Raw genomic sequence first — 18761 nt, forward strand, 5'->3', positions numbered from 1 at the left:
TACCTTTGCCCCCATGTCATTTATCCGTTCCCAGCTTCCGTTTCTCCTCACCATTCAAGGGGCCTTTCTCTGCTGGAGCTCCCTCTTTCCTTCCTCCCTCCCTCCTTTCTTCCCTTGGTTCATTCGTTCCTTTCTTCCTTCACCTCCCCCTCCATCCACCCCCATCACTTGTCCTCCCGTGCCTTAGATATCACCACCAGTTCAAGATGCAATTCTCTTTTCCCTGCCCTGGCATTTTCCCTCTAACCTGGTATAAGGTCCCTAGGGCCACAGTTCTTCTTGCTACAATTATTTATTTATTTATTTTGCTTTAAATATTATCCTTTTAAGTGAGTAAATTTTTTAAAATTAAGAAAATAGTAGCACATTAAATATGAACTACTATTTCTAGCAAAGTGGTAGATGAGATATTCTGAAAAATCCTTTCCCTCCCCAATACCTAGAAATGATGGGAAAATGACAACAAATACCTGTTAAAATACAACCTATGTTCACAGGAAAGAAAGGAAAATCCCTGTGGCCTAAAGACCAAGAAGGGACTGAAAACAGATTGCTAAGTGAGTTATGAATGTCTTGGGAGGTTCTGCAGATGAGAAATTTAGAGCCTTGAGTCCAGGGTCAGAGGGGACTTAGAACTGAAATCCCTGCATGAACCAAGACCCATGGAGAACAAGGGACAATGTGGGTCTGGGTCTAAGTCCTAAGGGATCTTCACTGGTGGCATTGATTTGCATAAATAAATAAACAAACAATTAAAAAAATACAATGCATATATTTCAGGAAGATGGAGAATGCTTCCCAAATGAAGATCTAAGATGCAAGAAAAATGGTTAGCAAAGAAACTAGAAAGTATGTGGGTTACTCTAAAGCATTAAAAAAAATAACATCCAATAATGGGAGAAAGAAAACAATATATAATTAAAACACTGGACAAAAATATGCAAATGGTGGAGGGATGGTAAAGGAGCTAACGTGTATAGAGTCATTTTTTTTCCTCTGGGGGGAGTAGAAGTAATTTTAACTTTTAGATTTATTACTTAACGAAATATATATTCTCGAAACACTAAATTAGGCACTAAAATCATAGAAATAATATAATTTCCAGAATAATAGAGAAAGAAATGAAATAAAAGCAATTTGATTCAAAACCAATCAGGAAAGAGGAAAAAATAGAACAATAAATATTGAAAACATAAAACAAGATAGTAGAAAGAATTCCAAATACGTAAGAAATCAAAATAAATGTAAATGCATTAGTTAGCCAATTAAATGATACAGATTGTCAAACGAGAAGGAAAAAAGAAAATCTGGATCCAGTTCTATGATGGTTACAAGAGATATAACTCACACATAACTCATACCCTTTAAGAGAAAGATTAAAAATAAAAGGATGTGAAAAGTAGACTGGACACTAGTTTACAATTTGTCGTGTAAGACAAAATAGACTTTAAAGCAAAAAACTATTATTAGAGATAAAGAGATTCACTACATAAAAATAAAGAGGTTAAATCACAGGGCTCTCAATTCTAGCTCTACTGCCTACTGCCAAGGAAAGTTAATAGGTTGCTTCATTTTATTTTATTTATAAAATGAGATCATTAACTGTTACACTCCTGAGCTGTTACAGCACTCATGATATTGTGTGCTGTATACATGTGTTACGCAGTCATGGCAAAATATGAAAGTGACACGTGAAATAGGTGAAGTTTCGGAAGCACTGGTTTTGAGTGAAAGGATATCGTATCCATTTCAAATAATAGGGTAATTACCACAGAAATATGAAGATTTTCCTGAAGCACCGGTATTTAACGTTGATAACCAGAGTTCATGCTTGGTGACCATTAAAACTGTTAGCTACCCATCCACATAATACTGCCAGGTTTATAATCAGCAGTCAGTTCTCCAACATGCAGATATAAACACATAAACACAGAAGATAAATAGAAACTTAAGAATCTGTTAGAAAATTCCCATTTTATATGTCTTGGCATAAAAATATAGTAACAATTTGACGGCCTCTCAAAACAGTCACCCTGCTATTTGATCGCTAATAGAGCACAGAGCATCCTTCTCATAGCTGGTCTATGTGGTAATTAGAGCACATCAAAGACAAAAGGGTGGCATAAGTGGCCCTTGAGGAAGCCCTCATATGCTGTGGAAACTACAGAGCATTGAAGCAGAGTCAGTCAGTGTCTTAGCAAAGGAGTGGGTCTCTTACACCCGAGCCTAGCCTGAATCCAAAGCTGGTACTTCTGGACATCAGTCATAGCCCCAGAGTGAATGCACTGCTCCTGGCCTCTGTGTCGAAAGCCAAGATCACAGCTACAAACATATCCTGTACCGTGAACAGGAACTGGAAGCCCAAAGTTGAAATTATTTTCTCTTTGAAAACTATTCCTAGGGAATAAATTGGTTGTATTTGAAAGCTGCTTTAATATTGTCAATTCACTTTAGGATTTATCATCTATGTTATTTTCCTTGCACTTAAAAGATGTATAAACTTTATACCTTTCTAATAATCTATTACACTGAAGATGTGCTGTTAGCAGTACATAAGTTATCGATAATTTCTTGTATATTGTGGGGAAAATAATAATTAAGCAGGGAGAATTATGTTCTTATTTTATTTAACAACGAAATAGTAAATTAAATGTGTAACTTCTTTTAGGATAATTAAATCAAATTGGAAAGTTATACTCACTGTACACAATCAGTTATGATTTAGACAATATCACAAATGACAATATCACAAATAGACTAACATGTATTACAAGTAAAGTTATTAATACGGTTTGTTTTTGAGCTTTCAAAGATTTTATTTCAGCTTGACTAAGATACGTTTTTACACCCTCTTCCAAACACATACTAAGACTTATTTTTCTCATTAAAGAAAAGTTTCTAATTATCATTATCTACAATTTCCATTGAACGTGCTCTTTAAAATCTTTTAAATGTTAAAAATGATCTAATATAATCCTGAGAGAAGAAATAAAGCTACAGGGAAATAGATTTCTACAAATAACAAAAAGTCACGACGTACTTTACAACTCCATGTGTAGAGTAGTTATTTTTTCCCAATTGACAGACATTGTCTCTAAGATCTAATTACACATGATCATTTCAACAAATAACTCCCATCTTCATAAGATATCCTGGGTTTCTATTCAATTTTGAAAACTTTATTATAACTGACCATTTTTATTGTTTATTAAACAGGAAGCGTTTCCCTAATACTCTGCTGACCTTCCCAGAATTTAACTAAACACATCTTAGTAAATCTAAAATGAATTGACAGAGTAGAACAGTAAGAACAAAGCAGGCTGGAGCTGTTCAAACTGGACCAGCGCAGCTTCCCCTTAAACTGTCTCAAAGGTTTGCAAGGCACGCCCTCACCAGGAGAATCTACTCACCTGCCCCGAGAGCTCTAACTGGCTACTCTAAGGACTGTCGTGTGACTTACAGTCATAAGTCAGGAGTATTTTGTTTATGTTACGGATATGGTGTGGTATAACAATTCAGATGCGTGGCACATTCAGTCATAAGTTATATTAATAAGTATGGTTTAGCAATTTTACCATAAAGGTAGAGAGCTTTTAAAGGGCACATGGCACAGTCTTTCCACCTCTCTACAGCTTTAATCTAGTCACAGGAAATAATAATGGTCCACTCATCAGTCTTGGACAATTAAAACGAAGACATGCCATAAAAGAAGCCACTAGAAGATCGCCAAAATATATTTCCTTTCTCGGATATTCAGTATCCAGCATCTTTCACTGTGTACCAGTTTGTTCTCTCCTCCCCATCAAATCTCCATGTCATTTTCCTTTCTTTTTAGTACTTTTGTAGATCTCAGTAGACTTTGTTTTTCTATAGTACACCAGGCGAGCATGCGAAATTGTGTGGCTAGCTCTAAGAATTCCCTCTTGGGCACTCCTGACTGTATCCAATGTCAGTAGGCATAACAATGAATAAGTATATAAAATGAAAGCTTCCTTTAGTATTCTGAGCTGTTAATTGCTCAGATGATTTTGCAGTTAAGTATTTTTCAAATGCCATCACAGAAAATCCAGATTCTTTTTACATGGTATCCCGTATTCCCTTGCTGAGTTGAAGAACTATCGTGAAATAAAGGGATTTTCTGTAATATTTTTCAAGCATAATTGCAATAATAAGATTGATTTTCTGGAAGATATTAACCTAGGCACTCATTCTCTATCACAATTTAAAATATCAAATAATTTAACCTACAATGTTTTAAAATCCCCCAATAAATATAAGCGTATTTCCTTCAGTATACGCTAATTATTACACCTAGTGACATCACCTTCCAGCTTTGAGTAAATTTACAGTTGCAAGATTAATATTTGTGTATAGAAGACAACTCCTCTTAAAAAGCTCTCAAGTCTTTCAAACTATGAATGTAGAAAAAGATAACTGCTTTTGAAAATATTCTTTCAAAAGGAGATGATAAAAAGACCAAAAACTATTTGCATCAAAATCCACTTAGATATAGAAAGGCAACGTTACAGATCAAGGCAAACCTTTGTCACAAACGTGAATGCTGCTGGGAAATTGTTGCTTTTGACAGAACTTCTAAAGCTGTATAACATCTGAGAGCAATTATAGGATTACGCTTGCATTTGCTTTTATAGCTTGATTTTGTATAAAACGTCTGAAATTTGTCTGCCTGGAAAGAAATGGTTATATGATAAAGATGAAAAAAAAAATCAGAGCTATGTCATGAAAATTCAGCCTCTTTTTGAGGTGAACATCTTCTTTGATGTTAAAAAAACATAGAGCACTCAAAAACTCAACATATTCCTTCTGGGCTTCTAGTATATGTGCATTTTTATCGTCAATTATGCCACCTCTACTAATATACTTTGCATGTTTTGTGGTTGGATAAGAAAACATTCTTCGAGGAATATTTAAGCCAATACGAAATTAAAATTGTAACTCACGTGCAGAACAAGTCTGAAAAAGTAGGAACGTCAAATCTTTATTGATGTTTATTATTTTGAAGTATTAAGTGTTGATTTTGTCCTGTAAGAATCATCCTAGAAATTACTGAGATTTTAAGTAGTTTTAATCCGTGACAACAATTTTAGAATAACTTTTAATTCTTTATATCTACAAAAGGTTAATTACCCTAATATAAACATTATAGTGTATGTTTTTCTACTATATTTCCCTGTATACAGAAACTTTGAAAACATGAAGTATGTTTTAGGCTATTTTGAATGAAGCATTTAGAATGCATCTGGGGGGAGAGATGCCCTTTTTCAATTCACACAGAAACACATGGTCTAGCTGGTCCATCCCCAAGTGGTCAAGGTATTTTTTGCCTAATCATTATCTCAAACACAAAAGATTCAGAATATGGCCCATGAGTTCCTAATATTCTGAAAATGATCTTTTAGAGATAGATCATCCAAATATATTTGTATTTTTCAACCTATACACATCTGATAAGTGCTTAATTTTATTCGTCCCCCAAACAGGCTTTTTAAAGCTTTCCGTACAGCCTTTTATCTCTTAGGCAGAAGGGTGCTGATTATCTAAAACAGAATTTCCCAAACTTCACTCAAAAACTATGCAACACATTCATGATGTCCCTGTGAAATAGGCATTCCAGAATGAAATAACTTTGGTATGCGCTGGAATAAGCAAAGATAAACAAGTTGTTACAAGAGAACGTCTCAAAATGTTAAGAACAATAGCGTGTACTATGAATCGTTAACAGGAAAGTGTAGCAAGCAGTGTTTGGGAAACGCTGGCCTATATATCATACTGTGCAGACCACTGCTCATTTCAGATGTGCTTATCTTGACATCTTCTTGGTTCATAGCATACTTGGATAGAAGGCGTCAAAACCATACGTGGTACTTTACACACTACGGTTCTGTATGATACTGGTAGGATCAAGTCAGTGGTTTCTCCCTATGGTCCTTCAGGAGGACAGTGGACACTTGGCTGACTTTTACGTACTGAGCCCTGTCTTCAGGGGATGCTACAGTGTCTTCTAAATCCTTCTAATGACTTCCAGATGAAAACCCATCCAAGGCAATGCATAGTAAAACACTTCCTGTGTCACGGGAAGATGTGAGTGAAGACATATACCCCTGAACAACACGGGTTTGAACTGCATGGGTCTGCTTACACGGGGATTTTTTCAATAAATATAGTACTTATATTTTCAGTCTATAGACCTTTAAATAAACTAAGTGTGGGGAAAATTTTGTGTTCAGTTAGAGATCACAATATGTGGAATCAAAAGAACTAGGGTTTGAGTCCCGATTCTATCCCAACCATTGTTCAAGGGTCAGTTGTGCAGGGAATCAGGATATAAAAACAGGTTTCAAACTCTTAAACAGATTATAATCTCCTTGAGTATGCGGCCTAGATATTATACTTTCATGAAGTCTTGGAAAATAATAGCCTTTACGCTTGATAGGAACTCAAAAGTTTGCTGGTACCTATTATGAAATGTAAATACATCTATTATTATATTGATCACATTTTTCACGTTTTATCCATGAACTTGAATAAATAAAATTTTAAAACCTATGCAGGTGTTAGTTATTAAAAAAAAAACACAGAAATGCAAAGCAGTACTATATTGAGAAAAATCATTACTCATAGTGTTATAAGAATTGGGAATATTTAAAGTTGAAGAGCCTGCAACTTTTTGATGTCATTTTTAATCACAAACCCTCCTCTCAGGTTTTTACCATAGGGCTGATGGTGGACCCAAAGTAACTCTGTGTGTGTGCGTGTGTGTGTGTGTGTGTGTGTGTGTGTGTGTGTGTGTGTTGGGGGGGTGTACATGTGTGTCCGTGCGCCTGTGAGGATATTTAGGGGGAAGAACATACATGAAAAGATGTAAGAAGGAAGACCTGCCCCTCCCATAGCTCATCTTACCCTCTTTGCTCCTCCTAAGTGTTCTAAGAAATCAAACATGCACCACATATGAAGAATTCCTGATCTAAAGTACGGGACTACGGGAAAATACTTCTTCACATTAGCTTCAGGGGAAACTTGTTTAGCCATTAGCTTAACTGACTGCATTTACATAATCCACTTACGTAAAAATAACTGAGCTCAAATGTCCTCTAAACCACAGAGAAGGGAAAAGGAAGCCGGAAACAGGGAAATGCCCTCAGAAAACAGATTTGTCATTAAGAAATTTATTTGCACCCTTCCTGGGTCTACTCCATCCCCATCACCTTCAATACGTAATAAAAGTTATATGAATCAAGGAGGCAAAAAATCCTCTATCTTCTGCTTCTTGTCATGATCTAGTTATAGTGAGTGTTATCTGATAAACTAGCATTTTCCCACAGAGTAACCTTGGCTCCAATCACTACCATGAAGCTCTTTCTCTTCCTTTGTATAAAATCATAGTTCCTTGTTGTTGAGGCCCCTACAATTTCTCTGTTCTTTGCTTTCTTCCTCAAAAATCATACAGCCAAATTTTCCCTGAAGAACCTATTCTCCTGAAATTTCAAGAGAATGACAGTGGACCCACATATTATGCTCACAGTTGGTTGGTAACATGAATTCTGTGAATTAGTCATTCTTTACAGCATAGGACTCAGGGTACGAGGCTCTATTGTGAACATAAAATTACTTCAAGATTTACGGTTTTGTAGTTATTGAGTAAATTGTTTTTAGCGACTAAAAGTGAAAAAAGTCTTTGTTTAAGCCCTATTTATCAGTATTCTTGCTAAACCGAATAGGTTTTGAAACATAGTATCTTAATAATATTTCAATAGAAAGGAATTGATTATAATCGTTTTTACCCCTCTATCCTAGCAGCTCAATACAGTTACATTCCTCAGCTCTTTTCATTCTTTCTTAAATTTTAGAGAACTTAATATCCTATTAGGACCAGATGCTGAGAATATTCAAAATAGAGATAAAACGTTCTCTTAATGTCTTGATCGATCGGAATTGCTCCTGCAGAATCTCAGTGTGGCACTGTTAATTAACAGTAAGATAATTGGTCTCAATTTGCTTCAACATGTGAGCTAGGTGCAGAGAAATCCAGGAAGACGGAATGCCTCAGGATACATCATCAAAACGTGCGATCATAAAAGGCTTTTGGAATATTAGGAAGATAGTTGCTCCTGTTTTGAACATTTATATTTCTTGGTCCTCTCATCAACCCCAAAGTGCCTTCAATGAAACTTCTACTTCTGGAAACTACTTAAGAACAAATATAAAACATGCCTTGTCCATACTGAGTCTGCTGTACTGAAAATGGCGCCAGATTCCTGAGGTCTTTTCCCTTTCGGCAGGGTTATTTGTCTTGTGAGAATCAAGATAACTGTCGGTGATTTAAACATACTTCATGCAAACTTCTTACAACTCCCCTACTGTAGAAGAGGGGTGTGTATTTTGTTATCACATCCACCTGAAGGCGGACCAGCTGCTATGTGATGGAAGGCATGATCAACAAACTACAGCCTAGGGGAAAATGCAGCCCGCTCTCTGTTGTTCTGTAAATAAAACTTTATTGGAATAGGGCTATGTTCACTTGTTTGCAGAGCTTCTGCACCTCAGTGGCAATGTAGAGCGTCGAGACAGAGATTGTCCTGCAGAGCCTGAAATATTTACTATGGGGCCCTTTACAGAGAGAGCTTTCTGACACTGGACTAAAGAATGCTTTGTGGATTTAATCACTTTAGAAGGAATTTTAGAGCGATCTCTAAAATATGACTCTGGTTACAGCCCCATCTTATAGTAAGTACCAAAGAGTCCAGGCAACGTTACACAACAGTGAATCAACGCCGAACTCACTCTAGTCCCAGTAGTTTCAATGAAATGTTTCTGCTACTTGACCTAAACTCTGTTTGAGTGAGAACACTCAGGAAGCGCGGTGCATTTTTACCCGGTTTGTACACACAGTGGCATCCACTCACCTGGTCCTGCCCCTGGGCCGCTCAGATTGCTCGGACAGGAAGCTGGTGCTACTGGTCCTGGAGATGGCAGACACGTCGCTGACGTCACTGTCTGAGGATCTGGCGGAGACGCTGTCGCAGCTTCGGTACTGATCTGTATGTACGTTATACTAAGGATGGAAAACAAGAGAGCGTGAGCTCTGTCATCGGAGGCTGGCTAACAGAGACACACATGGTTAGGCTAACGGCTACTCAGCCCACATCAAGCAAAAGTGCACTTTCGTAAACATAGGTGTAGAGTCTAAAAGGACCCAAACGCTAGCATGATACATGGGTTCCAGTATCACAAACCGGCCCCCTTTGAATGGTAAGGAGTGGTTTATAAGGACTGAATCGTAAAACGAGAGTGTCAATGCTTGGGTGGAAAATTCATTGAATAAATGATTTGCACATACTTAAGACCTCAGAATTGTATTATTTATTTTTTCTAGTACATCAGTTCATCTTCCCTTGCCTGGGTTTTCATCGTTGCCTACAGATTCCACTCACCTTCTACTCTATCCATGGGGTAGACTGCTTCCATCTGTCCGTGCTTCTTGAGTCTAAAACTTATATTCAATTTACCTACACACTTTCCCTATGCTAAGACATCACATTCTTTCAAATGTAACCAAAAAAACACATCTCTCTGCAAAAAAGCACTGACATGAGAGCAGAAGGATTGTGCCAAAGACATTGTAGAGAAGGAGGTAAAGACGGGACTTTGACTTTCTTGCTATTATGGCTTAATTAGTTATTTTCAGGTTTAAACTATCAACTAAGTGCTGAAAGTAAAAAATGGATTCCTATTAAAATTTCAAGATACACTATATCTCATATTTAAATGTGTCTTTATATTTGTCTCTAGTATTCATTACCAGCATTTATGTCCTAAGGTGTGAAAATATCAAATGTTTGCTAAACTTGTAGAAAAACTCACCCATCCTCTCAGTTCCATATCAAATGAGTTTTAATATATCTAAAATAATCCGAACACTCTATTTCTAAAAATTTGTATAAACAATTGTCTTGCTAAAGAGTACTAAATAAAATGATGCTAAATTGTAGATCTGTATATACAAAAAGAACTATAAGACAATAATACTTTTTAAAAACTTCTAGAGAAAGGATCATGTTTATTTAATAATCCTTTAAGTGTTAGTAGCTCAGGCCTAGGGTATTTAAATGTTAGTTTTAATTTTTCATCTCTCATGTGTATGTTTTGGGCAAAGAATTTCACATCAAGCATGAAAACAATTTCAAATTCATAGAGTATCTATAAAATTCTTTCCAAAGAATTTTTTCATAATTGCATGATGTTCTTGAAAGCCATGTGCTTCATTATAATCCAAAAAGACATGCATATATGCTATTATGTTCAGAACTGAGCTACTTATATAACTTCATGTATGATTTAAAATGAATATGATTTATGATAAAGTAACATGATAATGTTTTAGCACTAAATTCTTTCGTATCTGATAGCGTGGTGCTGACTGACAGGATTCATTTCAATAAGAACTGTTTTTTATTTACAGAATAGATGTAAAAAATAGGCTCACATAGTGGAATCTGAATTTAATTCTGTTACTGGGGCACAAACATATTTCCTATATGACTTGTTTCTGAAACTATTTTGCTACGTAAATATGTTATGTGATTATTATAATGTCTCCAAACATTGAAATGATAGCTTGTCCATGAGAGAATATGAATGAATTGGTTTCTAATACAATAAAAATTTGCCCAGCTGTAAGAGGTTTTCTGGCATGGCGTGACCCCAGCACAAATTCTCCCCTTATTTGACAAATGCCAATAATAAGCAGTGTAGACTATAACATAAGATCATGTGAGTGTGCATGGAATTATTTCTCCAGCTAAGCAAATCCTCCGTTTCTATAAATCATGTCTTCTTCTCCTTTTTGTCTATAGACTTTTGCTATTCCAGCCACGAGATAAAACAAGGGATTTTAAAAGATTGTCATATTAAAAATCTTTTATATTGGAGTAAAGAATAATCCACCATTCTGACACCATGTCACAGTTTTCTTCACATTGGTTATTTGAAGGAACGGAAAGGCTTTTATACTCACTTTATACTACTACATCTACTTATTTTCAAAATCTGTTAAAAGTTTAAATAATCACTTTGACTTTTCATCAAGCATGATTCTTTAAATTTCCTATTTAACAATTAAATATTTTAATAGAAATACGTTAATTGTATTTTGAGAAATGTAGCCTCCTCAGGAGAAATATACACTGATCACATAGCAGGGAAATTTGTCCTTGATGTGAGGGGAAGCTCTCATAACAGGGCTGCTATTTTCATAAGTAATAATAAACTCTTGGTAGCTGCCTACAAAAACCATCACGTCAATCCTTCTTGCTGTGCTTGGGTTACAGAAACACAAGTACTCTTTAAAATGTGAGGCCTACGTGCAAATTCACTCTCCAGTTATGAACTTTACTCCATCACCAAGGCATGCGACTCTGTCTAACATCAGTGAACAATTAGCACAGTGTCACATTTCAGAGACACGATGTTTTGTGTTTTCTCAAAAGCTAAGTTAGTGCTAATTCCTTACTCAGGATGGAATTAGGTTCATTTAATACTTTAAAGGAGATGTCAGGTTTGAAACATCTTAGGAATTATACTACATGTGTCTGGTAATTCTTTGCCCTGAAGAAAATCTAGTTCTGTTGGTGTTTGGTTATAAATATTTTGAAAGCTGTTAACCAATTTCTAATTTGGCAGAATTTCAACTAAGGTGCATTGCTTCATCCAAAATGCCAAATGGATTAAAACACTAAAAATAAGTCAATAAAGGAATAAAGTTCAAAATTTAATGTACATTAACTTTATGAAAATACTGGTTCTCAACTATATCAATAAAAATAGATCTTTGTAAAGTAAATTGTAAAAAGGTTGAGGTAAAAGGATAAATTTAAGAAAGAAAAAAATGCGAGAGGTTTAACTGGAATTGCTACTGGAAACTATTTAAAAATTTTATTGTAAGCATTCATTAGGAATCTTAGAATTGCAGAGAGTACTTACTTTTTACTTAACATATAAAATTAAAAATAAGTTAATTATTTGTTATGTTATCTTATATATTTTTCCTGTCCTATAGTCTTATGTTTGTAAAGATACCATATCTTTGATCTCACACTTATCAATATAATTTATAATAATTTTATTTATGTAATATAGTAGTATCAATGTATGCAGTAAGAGCAATAGTAATGTATTTGAAAGTAATGGGTTTTTTAATATTTAAATGCAATGAGAGAGGAAAAGGAAAAGAATGTCTGTGCAAATAAGGAAGGAATGATAGAATATGATCATTTAACTGCATGCAAATCAAAAGCCATAGAAGAATCTCTGAATCAAACTGGAGTCGTGTACATTTCATTGATGTCAGAAGAGGAACGAAGGGCATCTAAGTTCCCGATCAGGAGTTGGTGGGCTCACCACTCCCTAGAAAGGCTTTGTTAATGTTGGGAAAGCACCTCCTTTCTTCTGAGGGGGCCTCAGTTTTCATGAATCTGGTAAATAAGAGAGGTGGAATTGAAGATCATTTTGAGGTATTTTCAAGTTCTAAATTTCTACCCATCAGAGAATTTGGAATTTCCCGACCAAGATAAACCTACTTTTTTTTTTTTTTTTTTGCGGTACACGGGCCTCTCACTGTCGTGGCCTCTCCCGTTGCGGAGCACAGGCTCCGGACGCGCAGGCTCAGCGGCCATGGCTCACGGGCCCAGCTGCTCCACGGCACGTGGGATCTTCCCGGACCGGGGCACGAACCCGTGTCCCCTGCATCGGCAGGCGGACTCTCAACCACTGTGCCACCAGGGGCGCCCGATAAACCTACTTTTGATTTCATTATGAATATGTGTTAGTGGTGATTTAGACTTCTAGGGGACTTCATTTTATAGTTTATTTTTTATTTTGTTTTTGATCAATGGATTAATGATGTGAGGCCTAGTTCAGAAAAGGCTTTCAGTCTTTTTACGCTGATTCTTTATTTATCTCTTTCTTGTTTCCTGCACTGGCTCTGCCTATCCCTGCTGTTCTATTTGACCTCGTCCTTTGACATAATGCTAAGAAATTAAGAAAACACTTCCAGCTTTAAAGATCGTTTCTAAATAAGAACATGCAACAGTGGAGGAAGCAAACCTAACTTACGCTGCTTCCTAATTCTTACTGCATTTGTGGTAAAAGTAAGCAAAAATGATGATGATATCCATAAAGACAGACAAATAGCAGATGAAGTAATAATATCATAAAGAACAAACGAGGAAAAACTATGTGGAGCTGGAATCAGCAACTCTGCAACATCAAGATATTTTGCTTACTGATTTTTTCTTTTCTTTACTGATTTTACTTTTTAAAATACTGTTTCAGACTCCTTGGGAGTTGAGCCCCGCTGAATCACAGCGACCTTGGACGTTGTCCAGTTGCAACCCTTCTGCAACTAAACTAAGATATAAAGTGATAAGATGGCATCCAGCACATATGGCTCTATGGTGGGCTGGTGACAAATCAGATTTTGTCACCACCTCCATATTTTTGTGTTAGTCCCTGAATATCTGGCTATATAATGAACAACCTCCAATATTTAAAAATGAGTAGGTTTTTCTAGGTTCATATAACAAGCTAACAACGTTTTATTTAATTTTGAATTTCGAAAAGGTCATTACTTCCAAAAGTATTCTCGACATCAGATTAAAACACGGGTTTTCCTGTAGTGGCTGCTGCCACTTTTGTAGTATTCTAAAAAAAAAGGTTTTTAAATAAAGCAGATAATAAATTTAAAATTGCTTCATGAAGTATAAAATTCTATGCATATTTTAATCAAAATTATCAGATGCTAGTTAGCAGTTTATAAACTCCTTATTGCATCCATACAAAATAATATTGAAATAATATATTGCTTCATGAAGTATAAAATTCTATGCACATGTTAATCAAAATTATCAGATGCTAGTTAGCAGTTTATAAACTCCTTCTTGCATCCATACAAAATAATATTGAAATATAAATTAAATTTTTATTCACTTGAAATTGTGTGGATCTCAGTTTCTGAGACTTTGAAATCAGTTATTTTTCTCACTAAAGACAGATCAATAAGAAATCTCACATCACATAATTTCTGTCATTCACTAAGAAATCTCCATAAGAATATCAACCTCAAATAGTATTTAAGAGTATAAATCTATATCTTAGTATTTAAAATACAATATTAAGTGATATTCAAGCAATAAAATGGCTTAAAATGGCTTCACATATCTTGCTTATTTATGTGAATTTGACCACGACAATCGATCATCAAGTGACTTTCATATCAAGTATTTTCATTTTCTTTTTAAATAAAACATTTAATCCAGGTTAATAGACAATATATTACTAAACATATCTTGTGAAAATATCAAGAGGAGAGAGGTTATGATGCAAGAGCATCACCTGAAGGATAACCTCTCTCCTGTAACCTGGTGCTCACTGGTCCTACCTGCTACCCATAATGTACTTTTTTACCAGGGGAACTATTGGTTGGTTACTGGTTTTACCTTGGAGTATTGCTTGCGATCAAGTTCTCGACTAGAACCAGACCCTGTTGTCTGCTTAAATCGATGCACTTTCATTTTCATCTGTCTCGTTCGCTCCTCCACTACTAAGCTTGCTGCAAAAACACACAACGGGAGTCTATTAAAACACCGAAGCACCTCTGAGGAACCGAATGGTTTAAGATTGCAATACTTTTGATACGACTTCAACCAAATAAAATTTCGAAATCACACGATTAACAAAAAAAAGGCAGAAGATACAACGCTAGCAACTGTCGCTCTAAAGAGGAACGCGACTCAAATCACACAGAATGGGGGACACAACGGTTAGTAACAAAAGCTAAGGATCCTATGTCTTTATCGGATATGAAATAATCTCAGTTCCATTCATGAGTCATTAAGTGAAACCGAATTTAATTGTGAAAATATGCTTCCTGTTGAATGAACTGGTTGTTGCTTGTACATATAGATAGAACACATCACACAGAGATACACGTGTTTATTTACATGCATGCACACCATGTGACACCCTCAGCTGCAGGAGTCACTTAAAAACTCTTGTAATGGAAGAGCGCCTGCTTTTCTGAGGCATTCTTATTAAATCCTTCATTTCTACCAGCCGCTTTTCATGAATATTTGCCATTCTTAAAAACGGACTTGCTAAGAGAAAAGATTTGTTTTCTATTTCTGAAGAAAACATAAATGAAATTCATGCTTTTTGAAAATGTGATATAGAACTTTAGCTCTTTAATTTAAATTTGTAAATAAACATGTGTATTCCAGTTACGCCTTTATCATCTCCTAAGTAACAGGAGTGATTGTTTAGATGGGAAGAATTACAGCCTTCAATAAAGTATGAGCTATTTTAAGTCAGAATCCATCACAAGCAGCTTGGCTTTAAAACCCTGGCTTTAATTTTTACATTCTTACAAATGAAGACTGAAGAATACAGTCGTGTGCGTATACCTGCGTTGTGAGACCTACGTTTATGTTTCACAACTTATCTCTTGCCAATCTCAAGTGCTACAATTTATTTTTAAGTTGTGTATATACACCTGTATCTGACCACAACCCATACTGTTTTGTAATTCATGTACTGGGGCTTCTGCTAAGAGGCCCTGTGATTTAAAGGAGAGTGGACGTTTTGTTACATCTAATTGAGGTGAGTGCTGACTTCCTGTCTTACAAGGAGTTTATAAGGTCACTTGTTGACACATTTTTTCCATTGCAGTGATTAAACATGGCCTGTGATCCCTGATAAAAGGCACTGACACTTGTTATAAAAATTCAGTAAATATGTAGCTTTTACTGTGTGTTCAAATACAGGCTCATAGCCCAGGAGATAAATACATGCTGTGAAATGTGTGGGTAAATGTTTTACTTGTAATTTTCACACCAAGCTGTTAGACGTTTAGCTTTGTTTAAATTCAGTAAATTAGACGATTATCAATCCCTAATGTCACAGTTATGTGGATGAAGCAATCACGCACACTTGCTTTGAAAATGTTGACTTGAGACCGTAAGTGATGACTATTATGACTAAAGGATAGTTCAATAGAGATCTTGAGAAAAGCAGTTCAGAAATGTATTAATTACTTGACAATATATAAGGAGTCATAATAAGTAATATAAAGCAAAATGCTACTCAAGAGAATTAGGAATTGAGACAAGTTATTGAAAAATGTGAGTTGTATTTATAGAAGACTGTATACCCAATGAGAAAAATGTACATGTGTCTTCTTTCTGCCATCTGCCTGTGACGTGGTACCTCCTGGGTCACCTGCTTCGAGCTTTGAGGAAGTCAAATGAACTGTAATCAGCTGTACTCTACGATTAAAGCTTAAAGCAATTCTAAGTAATCTCTATTTGTGATAAAAGCAGATTTAAATGGTGTTAGCTTAATCTTCTCAGCAATGATATTAATTTAAAGAAATTTTTGACGTTGATTAGCCCATAGCTTTGTGACCTTTACGTTTAGCATCATGTAATTCTTAGGGGGTCAGTTACTTGACACTGAAAAGATTATTTCCCGAGTTGTACTGCTTGAAGCAGTTCTGGTGATTTAACCTTGCCAGGACAACACCTCATTGCTTTAAATAGAATTACTTAGCTTATGATATGGTTGATCTTAAATCTTTACTTTGCAAAACTCGAAACTAAATCATAAGAACACAGTGGTAGCCTAACTGAAATGAATCCTATATTTCCCCCCCCCCCGGGCTTGGGAAGAAAGCTTATTAAGGAAAGATATGGGGACACTGAATTCCTAGGGTGAGCCTGAGGGATGCAGCAGCTGGTGGCCAAGAAGCCATGACAAAATTAAGCAAGAGAATTCAGATTCTTTTCAAGGCGGTGTGTGATTAGCAAAGTACCTGTGGGTTCCAGCTGCCCCTTAGAGAAGACCACGATTTTCACCTCCAAGAATTAAGGACGGCTTTCCATCTAATGAACCTGGAAGACTCTCCAGGCAGATTGTTTTGTCAAAAGCTAGATACTTTCCATTATACTTTGTTTTTATTCTTTTCTAAAACCAACTGCATCCAGACTAGCAATTCTGCAGGCTTTTGTAAAGTTTACAAAGGTAAATGCGATTTCCTTTCTTTCTTACTCGTTTCATTTCTTTTTTTCCCTTTATTAAATGTGGTCTTTTTTTTTTTTTTTTTACTCTTGGACAAGGCTGCTCTCTGTGTTGTATCGCTCTCAAGAAGACCTGCTGGTGGTGGCGACAGCTGTCATTCTGCTTTCAGAGTAAACTCACTGGGTATGGAAGCAGAGGCAGAACAGACAGGACCAAGGCCAATACCAAAGGAAAATGGCATCAGTAGCAGGTTTTTTAGACTGTACAAAATACCAACAACAAACCGAATCCCTAAAATGGTTTTAAATGACTTCGCTTTGACCTTCCAAAAGCGATTAATGTACTATCTTTTTTCCTAAACAAGTGAAATTTGACATCTTCTAATCTGTCAAAGGAAGGAAATCTCCAAATTAGTTTTTTTTCAAAGTCATGACTAGATCCCGTGACTCGCCAGCAAAAATGATCTCGGATTCCAAGATCAGAAGCAAAATGCAAACAGCTTATCATTGACCTACTCATATCAAAAGCCAGATAAGTACATATAATTAACATTAAAAAAACCATTTCTCATTATTTCCTGATTATGTGTACATTCATGCGTATTCTAAAATAATTGTTTATACACGTGATCATGTTTCAGTAAAAGTGTTTTTCGTAAACATCAATGAAGAGGCTTCAGTGTTAATCTGGCAGTTCTTTATCTTTTCTACAGATTTTTCTTATTTTGCATTTTCTTTTTCAACTGTATATTGTGGAATAAATTGGCATCGTTACTGGATTATGGGTGTGTCAATCTAAATAGTAAGAAAAATTTATGAGTTAAAATAGAATATTTGTCACAAGTTTGAACCAGAAGACATGATGATTAAGGTACATGATTTATAGAGAGAATAACAGATATTTGGTAATGATTAGAAATTAATTGAATCCTTGGAATATGATTATCTGTTAAGTATCTCACTAAAAGTAAAATTAACCACAGCCCAGAGAGCTCAAATATCTTAATTTGAAAAGAATGATTACTGATCATTTAAAATTTCTATATTAACACTTTTAATACCAATAGCAAAATTAAAACATGAAATAAAATATTTTCTAATTCTTCCACAAATCCTAGCATTAAACTCACATTTTAGGAGCATTCTGAATACTGCTAGCCTTGGAGACCACCAAAACCACTGAAGTGTCAGTTACTATTCCTTTTTAAAAAGATTTTAAATTCGGGGACTTCTGGGTTTTTTTTGTTTTTTTTTTTTAAATTTCAAACACTGCTACATACTAGAGAGTGAAATAACCCCTCTCATTTTCTATGACAAATATAATTATCATGTAATTTCACTTAGTCTTTTAATGAAAATATAGCTTACATATAGTACAGCTATTTCAGTTATAATTGCCCATAGAGTGATAGTAACATAATTCATTTCTCCTAGCCCCTAGGGTGTAATTAACATTGTAATTTTATATAGAAGCTTTTTTTTTAAGAGCTGGAACTTTTCACTGGGCTTTCTACAAGCTGACTGATGTGTTTGATGTTGAATAAATTGTGCTTTTTAAAAAGCAAATATTAATTTACCTAAAAGAGATGTATTGAACTTAATCTGTTTTCTTTAGATCAACTTTACTCTATATCCACTGTTATTTTTAAACTGGTATTTTTATCCAATGAATGT

General features: G+C 35.4%; 1 protein-coding gene across 48 annotated transcripts in view; it reads right to left on the bottom strand.

Moving 5' to 3' along the window:
* Nucleotides 1–18761, bottom strand: part of LOC309972198 (regulating synaptic membrane exocytosis protein 1) — a gene marked incomplete at both ends in the record, with an annotated part of 218748 nt that overhangs the window by 83434 nt on the left and 116553 nt on the right. For 30 of the 48 annotated variants that reach the window (XM_082855719.1, XM_082855737.1, XM_082855736.1 and 27 more), the window contains 2 exons: nucleotides 8925–9073; nucleotides 14514–14626. The exons of the other annotated variants lie outside the window; for them this stretch is intronic. In XM_082855719.1, coding sequence (XP_082711845.1) covers nucleotides 8925–9073; nucleotides 14514–14626 — 262 coding nt within the window. The remainder of the gene's footprint in view (nucleotides 1–8924; nucleotides 9074–14513; nucleotides 14627–18761) is intronic. 48 annotated transcript variants of the gene reach the window in all.

The sequence above is a fragment of the Leucopleurus acutus genome (assembly GCF_964270905.1).
Source record: "Leucopleurus acutus genome assembly, chromosome: 15".
Taxonomy (NCBI): Eukaryota; Metazoa; Chordata; class Mammalia; order Artiodactyla; family Delphinidae; genus Leucopleurus; species Leucopleurus acutus.